Source organism: Halyomorpha halys, unplaced genomic scaffold (assembly GCF_000696795.3).
Source record: "Halyomorpha halys isolate HHAL.00 unplaced genomic scaffold, Hhal_1.1 Scaffold845.1, whole genome shotgun sequence".
In the NCBI taxonomy this organism is placed as follows: Eukaryota; Metazoa; Arthropoda; class Insecta; order Hemiptera; family Pentatomidae; genus Halyomorpha; species Halyomorpha halys.
The window spans coordinates 363,432-385,264 of NW_027114882.1; the positions used below are offsets into that span (position 1 = coordinate 363,432).

At 29.8% G+C, this 21,833-nt stretch overlaps 1 protein-coding gene across 2 annotated transcripts in view; it reads right to left on the minus strand.

The window, feature by feature from the left end:
• LOC106686603 (glycine receptor subunit alpha-4) overlaps nt 1-21,833 on the minus strand; it is a 116,506-nt gene that overhangs the window by 23,605 nt on the left and 71,068 nt on the right. For both annotated transcript variants that reach the window (XM_067052000.1, XM_024361366.2), the window contains 2 exons: nt 6,102-6,169; nt 2,191-2,414 (listed from right to left, as the gene is read on the minus strand). In XM_067052000.1, the coding sequence (XP_066908101.1) occupies nt 2,191-2,414; nt 6,102-6,169 (292 nt within the window). The remainder of the gene's footprint in view (nt 1-2,190; nt 2,415-6,101; nt 6,170-21,833) is intronic.

Consider the following 21,833-nt stretch of genomic DNA (forward strand, 5'->3'; position numbering starts at 1 on the left):
CGGTACTGTCATCATAATAGGGGCATTATTTTTTTGTTCACCACTGTTTTAAAATGTGTTTTTTATTTTCGTTTCATACAAAGGCCCATTAGTTTTAGAGTGGTTTATGCATGGTGTGCATAAAAATGTACCACTTTTATAATTAAAATGTTTACTAAGTCAATGTTGCTCTGCTCCATATATATTTTTCAACTATTAATTCACTGACCAAATGGAAAAATTAAGAAAAACATTTTTTTTTTCATATTTTCTCACAATTATCCCCTTTGAAAATGCCTTGATTATAATGACTAAAGGCCACTTACACTTTTGCCCGAATTTACCAGGGAGATGTTAACTATGGAAATCATAAAAAAAAAAAAATCTATGAAGAATCAATATAGATGAAAAATCTTATCATTATGTTATCCAAATTAGACCCTATGAATTATGAAAAAAATAAAATGATCAGTATAACTATAATGATTGTCCTATGAAGAGGGCTCAAAATCACATGTTGTATTTTTTTATTATCCCAGTTTACCCCAACAATAACGAATAGGTATGAGCATTTTTTAAATTGTTGTATACTAAGAAAGGTGATTGTTACTTGATGTTTTTCTTGCTGGAATCCAAATTAAATTGTGTATTTGTTTTGGGAGATGACCTCTTGATACTGCTGAAATATTTTTCCAAAGGTTTATTTTTTATTTAATGCAGACATAATACTTTGGAGTTTTTAGTTAATATTTTATTTATGAACAATCAAATACCATGTTTTAAAATGAAATCTTTCATTTAGAGGGATACGTTAAAATGTATATTTTGAGTTAAATTATTTTTATTTTTTAATCTTGTTTGCAAAGTATGTAGAATCTAAATATTATCATTCTAATGAAGAAATTGAAACCCATGACTTTTGCAGGGTCTATAAATCTAGCTTAATTTTATCCCCTGTTGCCACACTGGTTCATAACCATTCTTTCAACCTCACAAGGAACCTGTTACTGATAGTAATTACTTATAGTAACATTGAGATTGCTACTATTAAATATCTAACCAGGATATTGTGTTAGTTCCTTTGCTTTACTTAATCGTGGAATGTCAGGGTCTTCCTCATTTGGTTAGCTACACTGATGAATATGTTTTTGTGGTATTGAAACAAAACTTGATAATTTTTGTGAATCATTACTCTTTAATTATGCTTGGAACAGTAATTTAAGTCATATTGATAATTGTGGTTACATATTAATAGTTAACTAGTCTACATTTTAATAGTAAACCTAACTCACTATTATTTTTGAGTAATTAGTATTTATTTTTACATAATTCAAAACATAATTATATTAAATAATAGGTTGATCATTTTTTTCTTATATCTAATCCTGTTTTTTTATTTGAAATTATTTAAAATTTATATTTTATTTTATATGTTAATAATAACACTTTTTCTTTAAATTGATGTTACTTAATTGTCAGGGAAATCTATTATGCAATATTAACTACTTATTAATTTTTGAAAAGATAAAATCGTATTATCAGATGGAAATAAATAAATTAAAGAGAAATGTCATATGAATAACCAATATTTTCAGCTTTTTGTAAGTAATAAAACTGATTAATCAATAGTGAAAATTATTGAAGACTAAGCTTGAATAGAAATTCCATATACTCTTGAATTCCTTTATAGATGTAATTCCAAAACTTTATTGTTTAGTGGAATGAGATATAGTCAGACTATTTTATATGGTAAAATACATCTTTTTTTTTTCAATGGAGATGGAAATTATTTGCATAAACCTTTGTATTTTTATAGTCCTTATTGTAAAGTAGAATACCAATTCATCCATCCTGATAGTTCCACTAAACATAAATATGGGTAATCGTTCATTATAATCTAAAATAAAAAAATTAAAGAAAATATAAAAAAAAAAAAAAAAAATATTTTTTACTGGTCCATACCAATAATTAAATATATATTTATTTTTATAAATTTTAATTTTGATTATTACTCTGCTAAAATTAATGTACATTTATTTAGTACATATATTTAGTAACCCAACCTAACTGGTTGTATCGCTATCAAACCTCTGGATTACTTCAGCTATTTATTTAACATCAAATGTTATTATAAAATAATGTCATTATTTAGAAATGTAGTAAGGTAGGTTCCTAAAAATATTTTAGAAACCAAAATCAAATAGTACTTACCCCATGCTAACTCTGAGTGTCCTGTTCTGATAAAGTCTGACGAAAGTCATCTCTTGGAAGAGGGTGAGGATTTTCATATCCCTCAGCTGTCGTATATAGAGATCTGGCACCCAGATTTTCTGGTCCTTGTCCCAGTTTAGCTCAATGTGGTCACTTTCCATCGAGGTTACATTTATACGGTTGTCAATCCAATACACTTGGAGAAATACTTCCAACGAAATTTCCTAAAATAATAAGTCAAACAGGTTTATAAAAAAAATTTCAGGAGTAAAAGTGTATAATATTACACTGGACTTGGGTCTAACTATGGAAATATAATAAGATACTAGTAATCTGGTGTATAACCAAAACAACAGTATTTATTTAATCTTTATCATTCTCATTTATTAGTTTTTATTTTTTGTAAAATTTATGAACTAGCGGATCAAAGTATTGCAATTTTTAGTATTGTCCTAAATGAGATAACATTACCTCAGTTACCATTCAGAAAGTGTATCCGAAAATTATTGCTGTCAATTTTCCTGAAATTAACTCATTAAATATCTTATATGGTATTTATTGATTTTAGTTATCGGTATTAGTAATATATACCCATAAAACTCTAATGAAGAATATGAATTAATGGATTATCTGAATATGCAGTGTAAAATTTACATATTTGATCAATGACAAGTTAGTATGGAATTGTTTAAGAGCTCTTAGTTTCTGGGTGATGCAGCTTGGTGAGAAAGACTACTCAACTATATCTCAGGCATAGGTCCGAACATGGCTGTAGTAGATAATTATTTATTCGGTTAAATCAACCTGAGTCAACTATGTTGGTTCGGGAGTCCCTCATGCTACCCACCTAGCTTTTATAAAGTGAATACCCTTAATTAGAGGAAAACCTGGTGGTTGAGCTAGATCTTGAAATCACATCCTAGCATAACTGTCGTTCAAGGAACAGTGGTTACTTATAAAGTATCGAACCTCTGACCTTTCATGGGTTGTAGTGGTACAGGTTTAGTCTCTGAGTATGTCTTTTACTCAAGATTTTCCTTGCATAAATATCGTTACTTTTTTTTTAATGTATGCTCCCTTTCCATTTATTGGCGAGCTATTAATGAGCAGAATGGTTTTTGTTCAAAGCACTAGGTAAATAAATGAGTCTACTTAGTATGCTTGTATTTATGTTTTAGTATTTTTATAAGTTTTTAACGTGCGTTTCACTAAATCAAAGATAATTTTAAGTTCAACTTCTGCCTCTGATTAGTAAATAGAAAGAGAAACAACTCCACTATTTCGATTTCCTGTTTGTGTAAGTCAGTGCAGTCTGTACCGAATGGGACGGGTGTCCAGGATAATTCCGGTGATCGATCTTGTAAATATTTAATTTTCTTATTTAAAAGTATTTGTTACTTTCTGAATGTTATATAAAATTATGATTTTAACGATTATATTATTTGTTTCTGTTTTTAATCTCAAACTTTCTAGTCCGGTTAAAGAGCCCGGGACACCCACTTTAAAGATAAAGACGGCCTTTAAACATAAAACCTATAATTGACCATGACGCCCTTTTGAGAATAACCTATTGAGAATATTGGCTATAAGACCTTTGATGTTCATCCCATAAATTTTTTTTATGGAATGACCGAAATAATTTCGAATTGCGCGTTTGCCCATAGCAATTTCTAACATGTGGGACTTGCGTGTTTAATGAATATTTTGCATAAGCTCATCACTTAAAATACATTTATGCAAGAGGCTTAACTTTTTGCTATGATGTAGAAATACTTCATCACTATGTTTAAGAAAAAAGTGTAACTATATATAAAAAGTTTGAAAACTTCAGATTTCGATATGCCTCATATTATTAAAATCACCTGTCCTGCAGATGAACCATAAGAAAGTAAAGTTATAATTAATAATGATTAGGTATAATGAATGTTCAATTTACGAAAGCGATTGTTTTACTTTCAAGATTTTGACGTATCGAAAAACGAATGGATAAGGGATCATAGAAATAGAAGGATGGGTAGAAAAAAATATTTTTTTATATTATGTTATCTCGTTACAACACATTTAAACAAATGTTTCATCGAGGAAATAATAGTCTTGCGTTTTGACTGAGTAAAGAAAAAACTCAACAGTCAAAAACCACGCTTCAGAAATTTGAATGCCATTTGCATCATATTACTGCTTTAAAACGGGTTTTCTGTAGAAGCTATTTTAAAGACAAAGTATCGATTTCGCTTATTGGTTGAAAAGGAACTTATAACAGATATATATTCAATGATAATGAAATCAGTATGAAAATCAATTATGAAGAGGTTTACGTTTACGTACGTCAATGAATCTGAAACAAAATTACTAAATTTAAAATAATGAAAGGAGGATAATCAATAATCAATTAAAGATCTATTATTTCAATTTATAGATGGAGTTAATAACCAATGATGTTTTACGCCACTAAAAAACAAACAAACATACAGACCGTTTTGCGAGATTTGGTTATTTGGACTGAGGTTACCTCAAATCGTGGATTTCCGTTGAAAACTCGAATGCGACATTTTGCACGAGTACAATACTTTCCTTACTATAGGTAATATTATATTCCACATATAGGTAAATGAAAGTAATATAAGAATTTTTTTTCTGAAAAACTAACCAATCAAATTAAAATATTACGTTAGTTAGTGATTCTTTATGATTATTGAAGATTTATTTTTATTATATTTGCAATTATTATTACTTATATTAAAAATATATTTTTGATGTATATTTATTTACGGTATATTATTTTTTAGCCCATTAAATAAATCAAAATATCAAGTAAATAGTTATGATCTTAATTGTCTATTAAAATTGAGCGTGTGCAACAATTTTTTGCATAAAAAAGGGGGGGGCGGAGGTACAAAAAGATTCGGAACCTCTGGTCTAATACGTCATGATCTTACGCTTCTCTCTACAAAATGTGATCTATACTTTGATAACGTATACTCTATGAGGTTCTTGATGACTTTTGAAATTCCCTAAACTTTTGAGTTTTATAGGTAGCGTTCTGAATTGTATCAACTATTCTTATATAAATCAGAATAAATGTGGTTTGTTATATTTTATGTTTTAACTTAGCGTGCAGCAACCCACTCAATATCTCATTTACATATTATTTGTGAGTTGCTAAGGATTCTTTCCATGCGACCTCAACTTCAGCATACAAGCTTTCTGATGAGGAATTTATCGACCTGTTGTTCTTCTAGCAGTATTGTGATTAAGTTTCAAATAATGAAGAATTGAAAGTTTATCCGTCTTTTAATTTGATGTTTTAAAAATGAAAGATTCTCTTGTTTATCTTGTAATACGGTTGCATTTAACCTTGACTTTAACATACCATTTTTCTAAATTAGTTGTTAGTATTGATTTATAAAAGCTTTGAAATTTAATTAGAATCCCCAAAATTAAATTTTGTTATAAATACAGAAAAGTCTACAAACACTTTGAAAATCAATTCGTATTCAATAAATCATAAAACTAAGAAAAAAATTAGTATACCTTTTTTTAGGAGACTTTCGAAAATTGCAAATGAGATTACACATAAACTATTATGCATGCAGTTCAACTTAACGAATTTGAAGACAATTGAAAAAAATTGAGGTGATCCGATTTTCTCTTAAGGGAAGAATATGAAATAATCAGCTAGTGAACATACAAATAATTTCAGTAATTTAAATAAACATATTTTCTTCCTAGGCCACACCCCAACCAATTTTTTCTCTAAATATTTCTAGCTCTTTGTACTATATAATATTTGTTTTATTCATGCAGAAAAGCGCATTTCTTGCGTTAAATATAATGTTAGTAAATTTATTTATTATTTCATTAACTTTATGAGCGAAAGACTGATTTTTCACAATTATGAAATCATTACTCACTTCTTTGCTCTCGTCTACTGCAGATACTCGATGTATGAAGAGGCTTACGTTTACGTACGTCAATGAATCTGAAACAAAATTAATAAATTTAAAGTAATGAAAGGAGGATAATCAATTAAAGATCTATTATTTCAAACGATTTGTATTTTATTTTATTTAAAAAAAGTTTTTTTTTTCTTTTCAGTTTATTTTTTAACAAAATATAACATAGTTGCTTTGTGATAAGTAGCTAAGAAAAATGAGTTGCATAAGGTTGTACGCCGTAGCAATACTGTATTTATTGTACATATTTGTGTTTGTATAAAAAATAAGATATTTAGTTATGTGGAGGAAAAATATTCAATAAAAAATGTCAGTTTTTGGTCGTTGTGAAAAATGGGATTTTTGCTGGAACAATTTATCTTGCTACTTATCTACCTGATTTCTACATTTTTTCAAAATATTCATGAAAATAAAATGTCCTTATTATTATTGAAAACAGATAAGACAAATCGAATTATTATTATTTATTTTTTATTATGTAAAAACAACAGGTATTGTCAAATATTCTTTGTCCAGTGTCACTATTTTTAGTAGCCAACATCGCCGAAATAAGAGTCCATTTACTTCTTTTTCAACAAATGATATTTTTTTGATTTTTTATGTTATTGTTATCGCATATTTTAGCTGCGAAGATAGCTCTTAAGTGTTCTAGACCCCGAAAACAGCGCAGGTCTAGCTAGTTGAAACTAACTTCGTCATTCCTGGTAGAACTGTTAGTAAACAGGCAACCATTAAAAGTTGGTCTTGTAGTAGACAACAAAGAGTCAACACCGACCTAATTCTGTTTTCGTGGAATGGAATGCCCTACACTTTGATTTATGAAAGCATTTAACTTAATAATATCCTTAGTTATATGCATTGTAAATATTTCTAATTGAGAATATTGATTATTATAATTGAATAATTTGAAAATCCGGAAAATTGGGAACTTTTGAAACCTATATCAAAATGTGAAAATTGTGGCCAAATATCACTCAAGGTTATTGTTCACAAAATTGCATATAAACAATATTTAGATAAGCCGGTTTTCAGAAACGATGTTAAAAAAGTCACTTGTAGTCTAAGAGTTCAATTTTTTTCCTTTTTACAGGAAAAATCCTCACTACTTATACTTCCTTCTCTAATGATAATCGATTTATCCATCATCTGTTCCAATCTATGATATATTTTTTTCATTTTATACAATAAATGTTATGCCGTTTTTCAATTTCAGGCGCTTTTTAAATATTGCTCGATTTAACTATCTTAAAGTCTCCTCTTCCAGATTTAAGCTAATATTTCAAAAGTGATACAGAACCGCCTCTCCCCGGGGGTCTTAGCGCGGCGGGTCCGGCGGGGAGGAATGCCTTTTTTTGTGTTATGATCTGTTGTGAGATTGTGGTATGTCGTACATTGACCAACCTTCTCGCTATGTTTGTTTAAAAAGTCGGATAAGTACCGCTACCATGGAGTGGAGCGTTTCATGCCGTTTTTTAATTTTTGGGCGCTTTTTAAATATTGCTCGAATATAGTCATAAAATTATAGAAATGTAATGGGTTGATAAAATGTAATTTTTTCTAATTTATTATAGATTGAACCAGATTATGGATAAATGTAAGAAACATCGACAATTTTTTAATAATGAACTGAATGAACTGTAATGAGGGATCAATTTTATAATTTTTTTTATACCCTTTGTGATACTTCTAATTATATTTTAAGGAGTTGCTGTTATTTTTTACAAGTATAGTTTGAGTATTTATGATATACTCCCCTGGGGATGGTGGTAACTTTCATTAGAATATGTTGTAACATACAGTCTTTAGGTTTAGAAGCTTAGTATCAAGTGTTGTAAAAACAATGACCCAACCCAAGTTTTATATAGGCGATGCGGACTTTTGTAGCAGAAACTTCCTTTGACGTATTATACTTTATGCTAGATGGCAAAGGTTGTGAACTTTTATATACTGCCGCAACGATCCATCTTTTCGTCGGTGATTTAGAGATATCGCTATTTATTAATTAGTGAGAGTAAATTTTTTAAAAGATTCCAAAAAAAGGTTTATCTTCTCAGATATCAGTCAATTACTAAGTCAATGTTAATTACTATGTCAATCGCTTTGTTTGGTTTTATCAGGTTTAAAAGATACAAAATCACATAAATGCAAACCAAAGAGAGAAGATCTCACCTCAACAGCCTAAAAAAAAAATTGAATAGAGATAGCGCATTATTCAAAAAAAAGGTCAAGTACACTTACATTTTGTGTAATGTAATGTTTGACGTTTTCAGTATGGTAAAGCAGAGTGGGACTGTCCAGGTGAGGTGAGAATAGGTCAAGATGGAATTCAGCAGATCCAAGAACTTTACTTTTTTTTTGGCATTTGGGATCTACAAGCTTACGGCATAAAATTATTGTGAAATACAGAGTCGAAGGCTTTTGTGCAGTATATGGAGATTCGTTGTCTTATTTCTGTTGAAGCTAATCTTCTGTTCCCTCTGCAACTTCTTGTGATGGGGTTCAGTGCTCAAATAGGCTTGAAAACCAGTTTTCTTGTGAGGTATTACAATGTGTTTATCACAGAATTCTCGAAGGTAATTTTGTATGCCTTAGCGATGTCCGGCAGTAGGCTAATGGGTCTGTAGTCATGAGCCTCGTTCCAAGACTAACTCGCCTTGAGGAGTGGGAACTTCTATTTTGCTTCTCCCTCCAGTGCCTAATCAGCGTAGGGAAGCGTTCTGCCACCGGCTCCAATATTCGGAGTGGAAACAAGATGGCATATTTTCATATAGTGGAGGAGTATCTCAACCTCAAGTACAAGTTAGGGAGGTGAGTAATTCCTTCGCGCGATAGTTGTTTCAGGAGTACCGTTTGGACACGCTAATGGCCAAGGGCTTTGCCGTTAGCTCTTCTCATTGCCTAAAGTTGTTTCGGACTAACTAAGACGTAGTTGGTGTCTCGGGCCAAGACGGGGATGGCTAGTTGATATCCTGTGCCCTCTTCGATATCCCGCCGATAATGCTGTCAGAAGTTTGGCCTGTTAAGCGGGCGTCAAAAGGCGATCTCCGTCGAGTAGGCGGACGTTGGCGACTTCTTCGTAGCTGACATGGTCCTTTGTTCGTAAAAAAAAATAATTTAAGAACAGCTACTGTAACATCACTAATAAACTGACAACAGATACATATAAACACTAACAATTCACATTGAACTTAGTTGAGACAACCAAGATAACTTTCCAAAGTTTCATAACTTGATTTAAATCTGTAATACTCGCACCTTAACATGTTCCATGTAACAATTATAGGCTTATGGCAATCTGTATATTATAATTTATAGAGACGACTATAAAAAAAAAAAATTGTTTAGAAATCCAAAAAGATTCTTTGGAACGAAACAAAATAGTTCTTAATCTTAGGTGAAAATCAAAATTAGTTAGTGTGAATAACAAAGTAGTAAAAGAAATATAACCATTTTTAAAAATTATATTAATATATCTATTATCGTCATGTTAAACCTACTTATTTACATTTAATTTTATTTTGTTTTTGCAGGTATTGCAACTATTTACGTCTGCAATTTCAATTTCTGAGGATAATGAGACAGAGTGAGTTTTTAAAATTTTGTAATTCAAGAAATCATTACTTTCTAAACATTTACGGAAATCAAATTGAAAATATTAATTTTATACATTAGATCTATGTATACCCTAAGGGCAGGGTCGGTTACTTGTTGGTAAGAAGGAGATAAACCGAGTTAAAAGCCCCCCTAGACAACTCCCTCCCGCAAGTGCAGAACTGTAAATGAGTTAAACTGCTCTTGAACTGAGCCGCCGCTGACTCGGTGTTGATCCTGAGAGCCAATTACCTTGCTCCTGGGAACCTAATCAACTCTGGAATCCGATTATCCTTAGCCGGGGACTTCTTTACCAAGTGCTTTGATGTATCATTCTTTTAAGTCACAATTCTTAAGTACTATAGTCTAAGCTTAAAATGTGATTTGTAGAACTTTAAAGACTGGATTAAGAGCGATGTTTTAATTTTCTTTAAACTGAATTCCTGTTCCTTTTTAAATTAGGTACTCAGTTAAACTAAAGTATTTTTTTTTTCTTCTGAGCTATATCTGCTAGTATAATATCCCGTATTAGAGATGGAAATGGAATAGTTAGTTATTGTGTTGGTTCATTGCTACTTATTTCAATAACACAACATTTTCTGAAAATCTATTAATAAAAGACATTGAAAACTTCAACAAATCCTCTCTTAAACGCTAAAAAAGAACAAAACATGTTTTGCTACGCTAATATTATTCATGTATATATTTCATCTTTAAATATATATATAAATGTAAGATCTCCGAAAGTTCTTAACCTATTTACACGCATTATTTTTTAAAAATGTTCGGTTTCGTCCTGAGGAGGTTCATGACATGAGCAGGTGATACATTGATTATGACTAGACATAAAAATCTATATGCGTTACATACTCTAAAACAAAATTAAATTAAATTATAAGACTGGTTTAAACTGTGGAAATAAACGACTAAGTCACGGTATAAGACTTTATGAAACGATTCCTCCAATTTTTCTTGACAATATAAACATTTCAATAACTTGGACATTTAAGCGATAAAATTGTGGGATAAAAGCGATGAAAACATTGGGGCCATATTTCAAGAAAAAAATCGAGTAGGTTGGTCCATGTACGACATGTCACAATCACACAAGAGATCATAACACAAAAAAGGCAATCCTTTCCCATCGGACCCACCGCGCTAAGACCCCTGTGGAGCGACGGTCCTTTATAACGCTTCAGATATTAGCTTAAAACGGGAAGAGGAGACTTTAAGATAGTTAAATCGAGCTATATTTAAAAAGCGTCTGAAATTGAAAAACGCCAATTCTTACCCATCGGATCCGCCCCTCTAAGACCCCCGGGGAGCGACGATCGTATATAACTTTTGAGATATTTGCTTAAAACGGAAAAAAGAGACTTTAAGATAGTTAAATAAAGCAATATTTAAAAAGGGCCTGAAATTGAAAATCCTTGATCTATCCAGTAGAAAAAAACTTATGAACAGAATAAAACATTATTGGTGCATAACTCAGAAAGTATATAGTTTTTTCAAGCTTATTATATACCAATTGATTTTTTCCTTTCCTTAATATATTTCTGTTTCTATTAAATGATTTTAAATTCACAAAAAAATATAAAAACCTGAAGAAGGTTCAAGTAAAATTGGCAAACATCATACTCGCTTTTAGAGTCGTCTGAAATCCATATATCATAAAATTATTAACAAACACTGCTTATATTAAAAAAAAATTGTAGCTAAACATCATAACTATAATATGTATCTAAATGTTCAATTTCATCTGAATTGATACCAAACTATTTTTTATATAGTGCATTCTCAAGTCTTGCAATAACGAAACATTGCTAGTATATATATATATCATGTTTTTATTTTGCCTTTAGACTATGCTTATTTTCAATGTTAAGGTTTTTTTGTGTATTAAAGTAGTTTAATATTTTCACTTTCACTCTTCAGCATTGATAAAATTATTATAATTAATATTTCTCAATTTTGTTGATGCATGTGAAATGGCTCAGGTAGAGGTAGATAAATTTAAAGTCTCTAATTCACAAAATTCACTTGTACTACTACTAAACCTGTTAATATGTGAAGAAAATGGTCGGGCTGTGGACATCAATCATATACAAATAATTAAGACTTATTATTTATAATTAAGAGAGATAGTTGACCGTGGATGACGTACGAGAAGATGGTTGGGGGTGCGGTCAAAATAAAACACAAATAAGTTGGTGTAACCTATTTAATTGTTAGAGTTTCTAGCCTTCTTCAGGGCTAAGAACAGAACAAGATAACATCCACAGTAAGTATAGAAAATAAAAAAGAAAGTATAAACAGAATAACATAAAATGAATAATTTTACAAAATAGAATTAATAAAATGAAGTGATGAGAGAAGCGGGAAATAAAATGTATACATAGGTAATTGAAAAAGTGAGTAAAATAACATAATTAAGGAAATAAAATAAAAATGAAGTTATATAATGGAAAGAAGAATGAACATATTAGTTATTAATAATTTAAAAATTGAAATATGGAAAGAAAAAGAAAATTGAGAGGAAGAAAATATATGTAACAATAATAATTGATAAAGAGGCAAAATATAAATAAAGTATACGATAAATAGGTTATACCAACTTATTTGTGTTTCACTTTGACCGCACCTCCAACCATCTTCTCCTCGTAAAACCTATTTATTTGTGCTGAAGTTTCGATCTGAATTTCAGTTCTTCATCAAGGTGACTCGTACAGAGAAAATCTGCGGAAACTTCGTATGAGTCTCCGTTGTGGAGGTCTGGAATTCAGGCCGAAACGTCAGTAAAAATAAATAAGTTTTATTTATTTGGGTATCATCACTGATCGCACCCTCCTTCTATAACAGGAATTATCTAACCCCTTATTGGACCCTTCTACTATTTATTTTATCTGATCCTTTTTTTTTTCTCTGTTTTCCTTGAAATTGTTTGTGTTACCAAGTTGAAATGTAATATCGAGGAAAAAACATAACCTGAGGAATGAAGTTGTTATTTCTTGACCTTATTCTCTCTGAATTATGTAATTCTTTTAGCCCAGTATTTCTTTCCATGTTTGACTCTCTGAAGGATCGCATAACTTATCTTATATTCGACGAGGAAGAAACTATTTATTTGTTTATCAAGGAGAGTTTGTCTATTTCGTTGCTCATTACATTACGTACTTAGCGAAAGAAGTATGACAATACTTCATTTTTTTTGTAATTGTAAGTCTATGAAAACATTTAAAATGATTTGAAATAATGTCTAATATAATAAATAGGTAATTTAAAATCAACAAAGTTTTTTTTTTAAATATAATTTATGTTAGATTTTATCATATCAACTTATTGTACTAAATTTACAATTAAATTTAATTATTAAATTTAATCTATAATTTGAAGATATAAAATAATGATCAATCGAAATTCTTTATTTATTCAATTACGGTTTTTTAAATTATATTTTATGGTTTCACCTGTTTCATCAAAATAATATTTCAACTAATATGTATACATTTTTTTTGAGAAATTTAATTAATTTTAAAAAAATGTTGGCAAACATTTGTGTTTTTTTTTTTAAATAAATATTGTGTGCAATAATTATGATAATGGAATTATTTATAGGATAAGAGAAAATTATTTTTGAATCTCGCTTTTAGATTAATTATTGAACGAATTAAATTATCGTGGTCATGTTGCACTGTTTAACCTAGTTGATTTCAATATATGTATTTATTTTTTGGATTTCATAAATAATTTATCAAATTAATATTGTTCTACTAATGTGGTTTTAGTCCTAGGATGGGGAAGTAATCTGTCGAAGAGATAATAAGGGATACATATATTGAGCAGGAATTTACGGATCTTATATAGCAGTCCCAGGTGCCAGACTTGATCAAAAGCACGTGTATCTTAAATCGTGAGTACCCATTAAACAATGTGTTAATGGACATACCTCTTGTGGGATTTTTTTTCTTGTTTTGACGTTCTTAATTTTAGGTTTTCACACCTTACTCTGAAATACTCTGTGTATAAAAAGAATGAAAGTCAAATTTTAGATAAACGTTTGATAATGGTTAGATATTGCATAAGTGTGAATATATTTTTGTAAAACCTTCCTTAGTCTAATTTAATTAGACTTTTAATCCTGAGAAAAAATATATTTTATATTGTTGAGCACTTCTAATACATTAAATACGTAAAATTTGCATTTTTTTTTTTTTTTTGTGAACTTGAAATATCTACATCTTCAGTGACACTATGTTTTAATTCAGTGTTTAGAAATATACGACCATTTCTAATTCTTTTATTCTACAAATGTAATATAACAAATATAATGTTCTATCTACAAACATTTTTTACTCATAATATTTGCTATATTACAATAGTAGATTAAAATACTGATTTCTAAATTGGATCGGTCCCTCCATTTTTGACGAGATTTCTGAAATATTATATTACTAAGTGAAATATTGTGTCGTGGAACCCCTTATTCATCTTAGGCCAGTTATTATAGTATAAGAGATTTTCCTTCAGATGTTGGAGCTAATTATTTCGTGAAAGAGGTCCAAGGAAATAATTTTCCAGAAAGAAGCTTTCGGAAGGAAGAAATAGAAGGGGGCGGTTTTGATTAATTAAGTTATCTCTGACATTCCTTTCTGAAAAATTAGTTGAGGAATTAATTCATTTTTTTTAGTTATTCAATTTTTTTTAAAAATTAGAATCGGTACTCCTGAATAAAGACTAAAAGTGTGTTCGTTGATCATTACATTATTCTGTGAGTTTCTCTATGCACTTGAAGAAATGATTTCTAAAAATTTGGATTTAGTTAAACACGATGAAGAACTTTTTATAAAAACGTTGAAACATACTCCAATGTTTTTAAGAATGAGAAAAAAGTCTTACTTTTGATTTAATTTTCAACATTTCAATTTTTAAATTAAATTTTTTATAACAATAATTGCTTGCTATGATATTTGACTAATGAATTGCTATCATCAACCAAATTAGGTTAGAAAGATTATTTTAAAGCTGAAAAATAGCTTTATCAACAAATTAATAGTTAAGTGTGTAGCAATTAAATTATTTAGAAATATACCACACAAATTCAATATTTTTGTTATTTTTAATTTCAGTTTACCAATTTAGTTTTTAGGCTCAGACAACAGTTGGAAATTTAAAAATAAACTTCAAAAATGGTTATATATATTTTTTTTTTTTTTTTGATATTGTTATTCAATATGTTATTAGGATATAAATTTTTTAAGTATCACTGATTATATGTATATTTTATTTATACGTACTTCTCTTTTATTTACTTTTTTCTCTCTTTATTATTCTCCTAATACTCTATTCATTTTTAATACTTGTTTCTCATTTTTATGTATATCTGATGTATATTGTTAGAAAATTATTACGAACTGTTATGTAACACCCTGGAAGTTACGCCGAACCAAGTATTATTGGGTTGATAAAAAATCAACGCATTTTTTTTTTTATATATTTATTGAAAATGTGCTATATATTTATTTGAAGAATATATATTTAATAAAAATAAATCCTGCAAAATAAATTAAATTTTTCTAACCTACATCAAGCTTAACTATGCCAGCAAGGTAGACATTTGGATCCCTAAGACAAATTAACTATCTAAAAGGACTTCTAATAATTTTATTTATATAGTGAAATGTTGTCTAGCTACTTTAAATAGAGAAATTCAGTAACAGAATAGAGTGACGAATCGAGTGGTTATTAAAACATTTCATAACCCAACTGGTGCAGTCGTCGCAGAGTTGGTTGAGCAACATGTGGGAAATTACCGTTGAGAACGATCAGGCCCATCTTATCGATCAGTAAGAGACGAAAAATTTGCAGTTGCCAGCCCATAACTTTTTTTATAACATTTTTTATGTGGGCAGTAATAGATTGGTGATTATAGGTAGTCGTTGTCAACTATGGAATGACATCCACTTACTAACTCGTGTTCCGATTCGAAATCACTCCAACAAAACTTCAGAAACCTATGCTGTGCAATGCTGAGCTGATCGTGTAGCATTGCGTCCTAGTTTAAATTTGGCAAATTCGTCTTGCCCCACAGTATCTTTTAATAATACCCCACTTATTTCTGTTGAACAGATCCGTTACTTAGGACTAAATCTGGCCAAACGACTGACATGGAATCCTCATACAAGACTAAAAAGACAAGAAACTGCTCGTCGATTCCGACTATTGCAACATTTACTAGACAAACGGTCCAAACTTCCAATCCATTACAAAAGACTGATCTACATGACTGTTATAAGGCCTATCTGGACATACGGAGTTGAGCTATGGGGCTCCACTAAACCATCGAATTCCTATCGAATCCAATCCTTACAGTCCAAAATCCTTCGTAAAATCCTTAATGCTCCTTATTTTGTCACAAATCAAATCATCCATCAGGATCTCAATGTCCCATATCTTGCCGATGTGGCTATAACCAGATACTAATCCTTCCATGATAAACTTCCCTATCACCCAAACCAACTCGTTTCTAACCAACTCCTTCACTACCTAACAATCCTCCTAGTCGTCTGAAAAGAAGATGGCCTCGAGATCTTCTCATTTAGAAATGTTTTTGGAATTCTATCAATGGGTAGATTCTCCACATGTTTGTATCATGTCATAATATCACTTACAGCAAATTTACTTGATGTGTATATATGTATACAGTTGTAAATAACAATAAATTAATTATTAAAAAATAAATTGGTAAAAATTTTTATTTGACCTTTTCATTGTCTTTCATGTCTTTAAAAGACGTTTAAAAATAATTTCATTATTTGAAAAATGAGTGAAAAATAAGATATAGAATATAGTTTATTAACATGTATTCCGGATAACGTTAAATAGTATTTTTTTTTTTTTTTTACAAAGTTTGTTTTAAAACGTAAAAAAGGCTGGGACCTGTATTATTTCTGCATCATTCCAATATAGTGAATAATCTATTGTTTATAGGTTTATCAAATTATGGACGTTAAGTAGATACTTTTTTATACACCTAGGGTTACATTAAAATATTATATAAAAAACTGTCTTTCCTTCAAATGTCTGAATATATAAATAGTTTCGTTGCGTGCTCTCGGCTCCGTGCTTGGTCGATACACCGTCTCCACCTTCTTGGAGAACGCACTTTATATTCTGGCAATTGAGATTTTCCAGTTCCGTACTATATTAGTGGTGCAAATCAGTGAGTTAATATGATTATCAATAGTGTTGATAATAAAGAGGTTAGGAATGTTGTCGCTCTTTTAGATGTTTTTTACTTTTATTAAGGGAGTAGAAATTCAAAAAACAAAGTATTGTTTGGATATTATTCGTAAATTAAAAAAAACAAAGCTTCAATTTGGTAACCCGCAGAAAATAACTCTCCAGTCAACGTTTTGTGTAATGGTAGTGTGTAATGTGAAGGAAATACTAATTTTAAAGTTGACATTACACTGGATCTATGGCTTCTGTATTCATAATGAGTCGTAGAATACTCCTACGAAGATATTCATCATAAACTTTCTTTATAGTTTATTTATAGGCTGATAGATATCAGTACGTTTAATGCTTCCCGAAATAGAGTTTTTGAAAACCAATTTGTTTTCCTTATCATCATAATTTTAACAGAAAATCATAATTTTGCGAATTATTTTGGCAGAAATCTAAGAGACTGCCAAGGCGTACAGATATCTTATAGCAGTTTCCATAAAACTTGTTAAAATAAATTAACAAAATGCCTGGTAATTTAAAAATGTTGGTTTTTGAAAAAATCTATTTTGGTTAACCATTGAGCACAAAAAGGATATTTTAACATATTTATACTGGTCATAAAATGGTATAAAAAAGGTCTTATTATTTTTTATCACGCAGTAAATAACTTTAAATATAATGTGCTCGTAGTGAAAAATGAGCTAAACTTAAGTTTTTCAGCATGAAATTTATTAAAAAAAAATTCATGATGGTGGTAAGAATAATCGCATTTTGCATGCTTCGATGTTTCTAGAGTGTAGAAGTAAGCGTTGTAGAAGTACAATACTAACAGGTGGCTACTTAGTGAGATCACTGATTTCAATGAAACTTTTTTTGGTGGTACAAGATAAATATAATATAAAATATAAGATTCTTGTCCATGGGTTCTTGCCAATACGGCTTAGGAGCCGAGAAAGAAAAATAGTTTACATATTTATAAAACTTTTGTGTTATCTTATGCCGCCTCTGCGTTATTACTGTTACTCTGCATGAATTAATTAGTTATTATAGACAAATCGATTCGTATAGTAAGAAAAAAGATTATCTATCCTATTAAATAGTTATTCACTTAAACTCTTAAATGTGTTAAAAATTTCAAAAACCAAAAGTTGCTTCTAGAATCCAAAAGATTTTGTTTAAGAAAAATAATTCAGATAATAATCAGATTCGGTTTTAGCATATTTACAACCCCTTAAATACAAAAATGGTTATTTAAATAAAAAAAAAATATTGTAATTTCTCAATTGAGAACAGATCAACAGGGTGCGAAAAGCTTGGGGCCTTAACCCTGACGAGAGGGAAAAGAAAAATAACAAACCAAGAGGCAGAGGCTCGAGCTAGTTTGGAGTGCTAAAGATTTTTAGAGAGTATTTGTTTTCGCTGATGTACTGTGTTCATGAAATAAATTCAAAACTCCTCACAATGTTATCCAAATTTAACTTAAATACAACGATTGAAAAGCTGTAATCGGACTAATTCGACCCACATGTAAGATTCTATAAAAAAAAAAAGCAGTTTAAAATTAGGAAATTTTCTCGGAAAACCTTTTATTTTATATCTACGATTCTAATTTATTAATGAAAGTCCAATTTGTTTAATTTCGTTCATTTTGGAGTGCCCTGAGCTCTGGTTAAGTTTCGTGTAGATTGGAGGTGTCTTATTGAAGTTATTGCAATTTTCGAATAAAAATCGAAGGCGAAAATTTTTATTTTTTGATTTCTACAAAAATTCGTATCCAAGGGTTTTTGGGGTGCAAAAAACAAATATGAACTCTAATTCTCCATAAAAAAAATAATTTTTCCTACTTTGCTAGTTCAATCTGTGTAAATTATTTTAATACCGCGTTGCTTTAATGTCATTGTGAGGCAATAATATTTATTATTATTATTATATACCAATTGATTTGTTTTCGGACCTAGAATAACAGACAAATATGGACTATTGTTATAAATGTGTCAAGATGCATACTATGCTACAAGAAACAAAAATAGCTTCCTATATAATATGACAAAAATTTTTTTTAAAGCTATTCAGATTTTTTTTAGCGCCCTCAAAAAACCTTATGTATAAATTCTAACAAAAAAAAAAAATCTTAGTCTATTTCGCAACGTGTATCAGCGGTGTACCCATAATAGGTTAATGCCAAATATATTTTGTTTGAACCTTCTATTACATATTTTTTCCTTGTATCTCTTTAACTATGGTGTCTCATAGACTTAAAGTCTTGGTTTTTTGAATCTTGAATTTACGTCCTTTCTTTAGTGTTTATGTATTTAAAAAAAGATTTTACAGCGATTTTTTTTATGATGGTTGTAATGTTCTTTTAATCATTTAAAATTTGCCCATCGTATTAAAAAAATACGCAAAGGTGACCTTTAATTCACTTTAAATTTCTCAATGACTGATTGAACTTTTGTATTAATCCGTATTACTTCAGACCTTAAAACTACCAACATTGTACTAGAACATTTTGAAATTTTTGCAATTTTATACCAAGCGTGATCTCTGGACGACTGCAGTCGATGTTAATTGAATGAGCAAACATGGATGGATAAACATGAATATGAAGGTACCTGTTGGTGTTGACGGACTCTATACAGTGTCTGAACTTGGTTAAGTTAATATTGGGACAGGAGCCTCACGGATATTGGGTTTTGCAGCTACTAGCATTGGGGAAACCAACAGGTCCTCCTATTTAGAAAATGTCTTTCCCCCGTTTGTAAAAGTGCCGGTTGGAAAATTGACTATTCTAATTATTTATATATTTCATTTAGGTTTTCAAGTCAATCGGTTAGTTGTTTTAATGATTTCATAGTTGTTACTTGTTTATTAGAAATATAATTATAATATTATAATAATGTAGCTCTTTTCAAATTTATAATTTTATCATTTCTTTTATATAATCTCCTTTTCTAATCCCCCCTTCTTAACATAAAGTCACATAAGTATATATTATATCTGCATATTTATATTGTATAGAATTATATTTCGTTCTTTTTAGCATACTGTGTAAGTTAAAACTTGGGCTTTTTATTTTGGTTTTCGACTCTCCCTCTTAGGGTGATTGGTGTTCAAGTATTTTTTAAACTTTGGTGTAGAAACTTGTGATCTTTGAAGAATTTGATTACAGTCATGGCTTGTCCTTTTCTATCTTTCAGATTTACCACTAATCCAATTTTTTTTTTAATTTGTGGACACTCTTGCGGAATTTGTTATATAGACCAAAGTCTAAAGGGCGTTGTTATAATTTTCTCATGTGGGCGGTTCCAAAGATCTTAGTAACTGGCAGTGACCAAACCTGAGCCGGCACAACATGAGTTCTTCCTTCCTCGATATTCTGGTGTTTCCATTCCAATTCCTAAAATCAGTTTGGAATTGAGATGAATTTGACTCTTTACAATTTTTTTTTCCATTGTTCTCTTTGTGTGTAACATTTTTCGATTTGATTATTCCTGATCTATTTCATTTTCTAGCTAAATTGTCTGCTTGGTCAGCTATTTAATTTTCCACGACACCTTCGAAAGCTGGATGACATCCATATCTATTGTTTGCTTTATTTTTTATCCCCCACCATATATTTAGAATTTCTCTTATTAGGAAATTGTTAATGTGTTGTTAATGGCAACTAAGACACTTCATGAGCCTTTACAATGATCCAACAGTTATTATTATTTTATTTTTTTTGGAACTAGCTATTCAGGGTAGTACATTTATGTCGGCTCTCACTTCTCCAGTATAACTAGTAGTTAAAAAAAAACTGATTTTATTTACTTTTCACAGCGCATTTAACCCTATTTCTTATTTTGAAGGCATCGGTGTATTGAACATTAAATCCGTTATAGCTTTTCATTAGTTAAAAAAAAGATTTTTGGATTTCTATTCTTCTAGACTTTGATACTCTGACCATCGATTTGTATAACCTTGGTCTAGGTTTCTTCCTTTGAGAGATTATCAGATCTAGGATGGGTCTAACAGAATTGAGATTTATATTTGCATTGATCAATGACTTATAAATTGAATGTTTAAACGCATCATGCCCTTAAGTCCATTCAATTCAACAAACAAATTATAAGCTTACAGATTAGAGGTAAAGGCTTCAATTTGTAATCATATTTACTAGTAATTATTGTCTCCTAAATTACAAATTATATTCAGACTCTAAATGGAAACTTCCTACTTGGAATCCTGGAGGGCTCCAGTACAGGTTCAGAGACCCGGATAAAGGACAGAATTTAGCATTTTCAGTATTTGTACCTATGTTTTAAAAAGTGTTCTGTGCAGATTCCTATGGAAACTCGTTCAATTTGTATTAGTTTTTCGAATAATTTTCCTATTACACATCTTCGGGAACATTCCAGTTGTTCGCTGTATTAAATAAAAAACTCTTTATCCAGCAATTATTAGTAAAGGTAAAGCAAACATTTTTTCTCGAGAGTATGCCGTCAAACCCGTAAGAAAAGTTTTGTAAACGTATTAAAGTAAACGAAATTACTATTTTCTTTTAATTTAAATTTATAAATGTCCAACATTCAAAAAACTAGATAAAACATAATATAAAATAAATATGAAATATAAACAAAAATTATGATGTTTTCAATACATATATTTATTCTTAATACATTGTTGAAAACATTATATTTTTGTTCAATGTTCTTGGACCTTTGGGTATTTATAAATTTTTTTTTTTAATAATTTATTTATTGATATTTACAACTGTATACATATATACACATAAAGTAAATTTGCGGTAAGTGATATTATGACATGATAAAAACATGTGGAGAATCTACCCATTGATAGAACTCCAAAAACATTTCTAAAGGAGAAGATCTC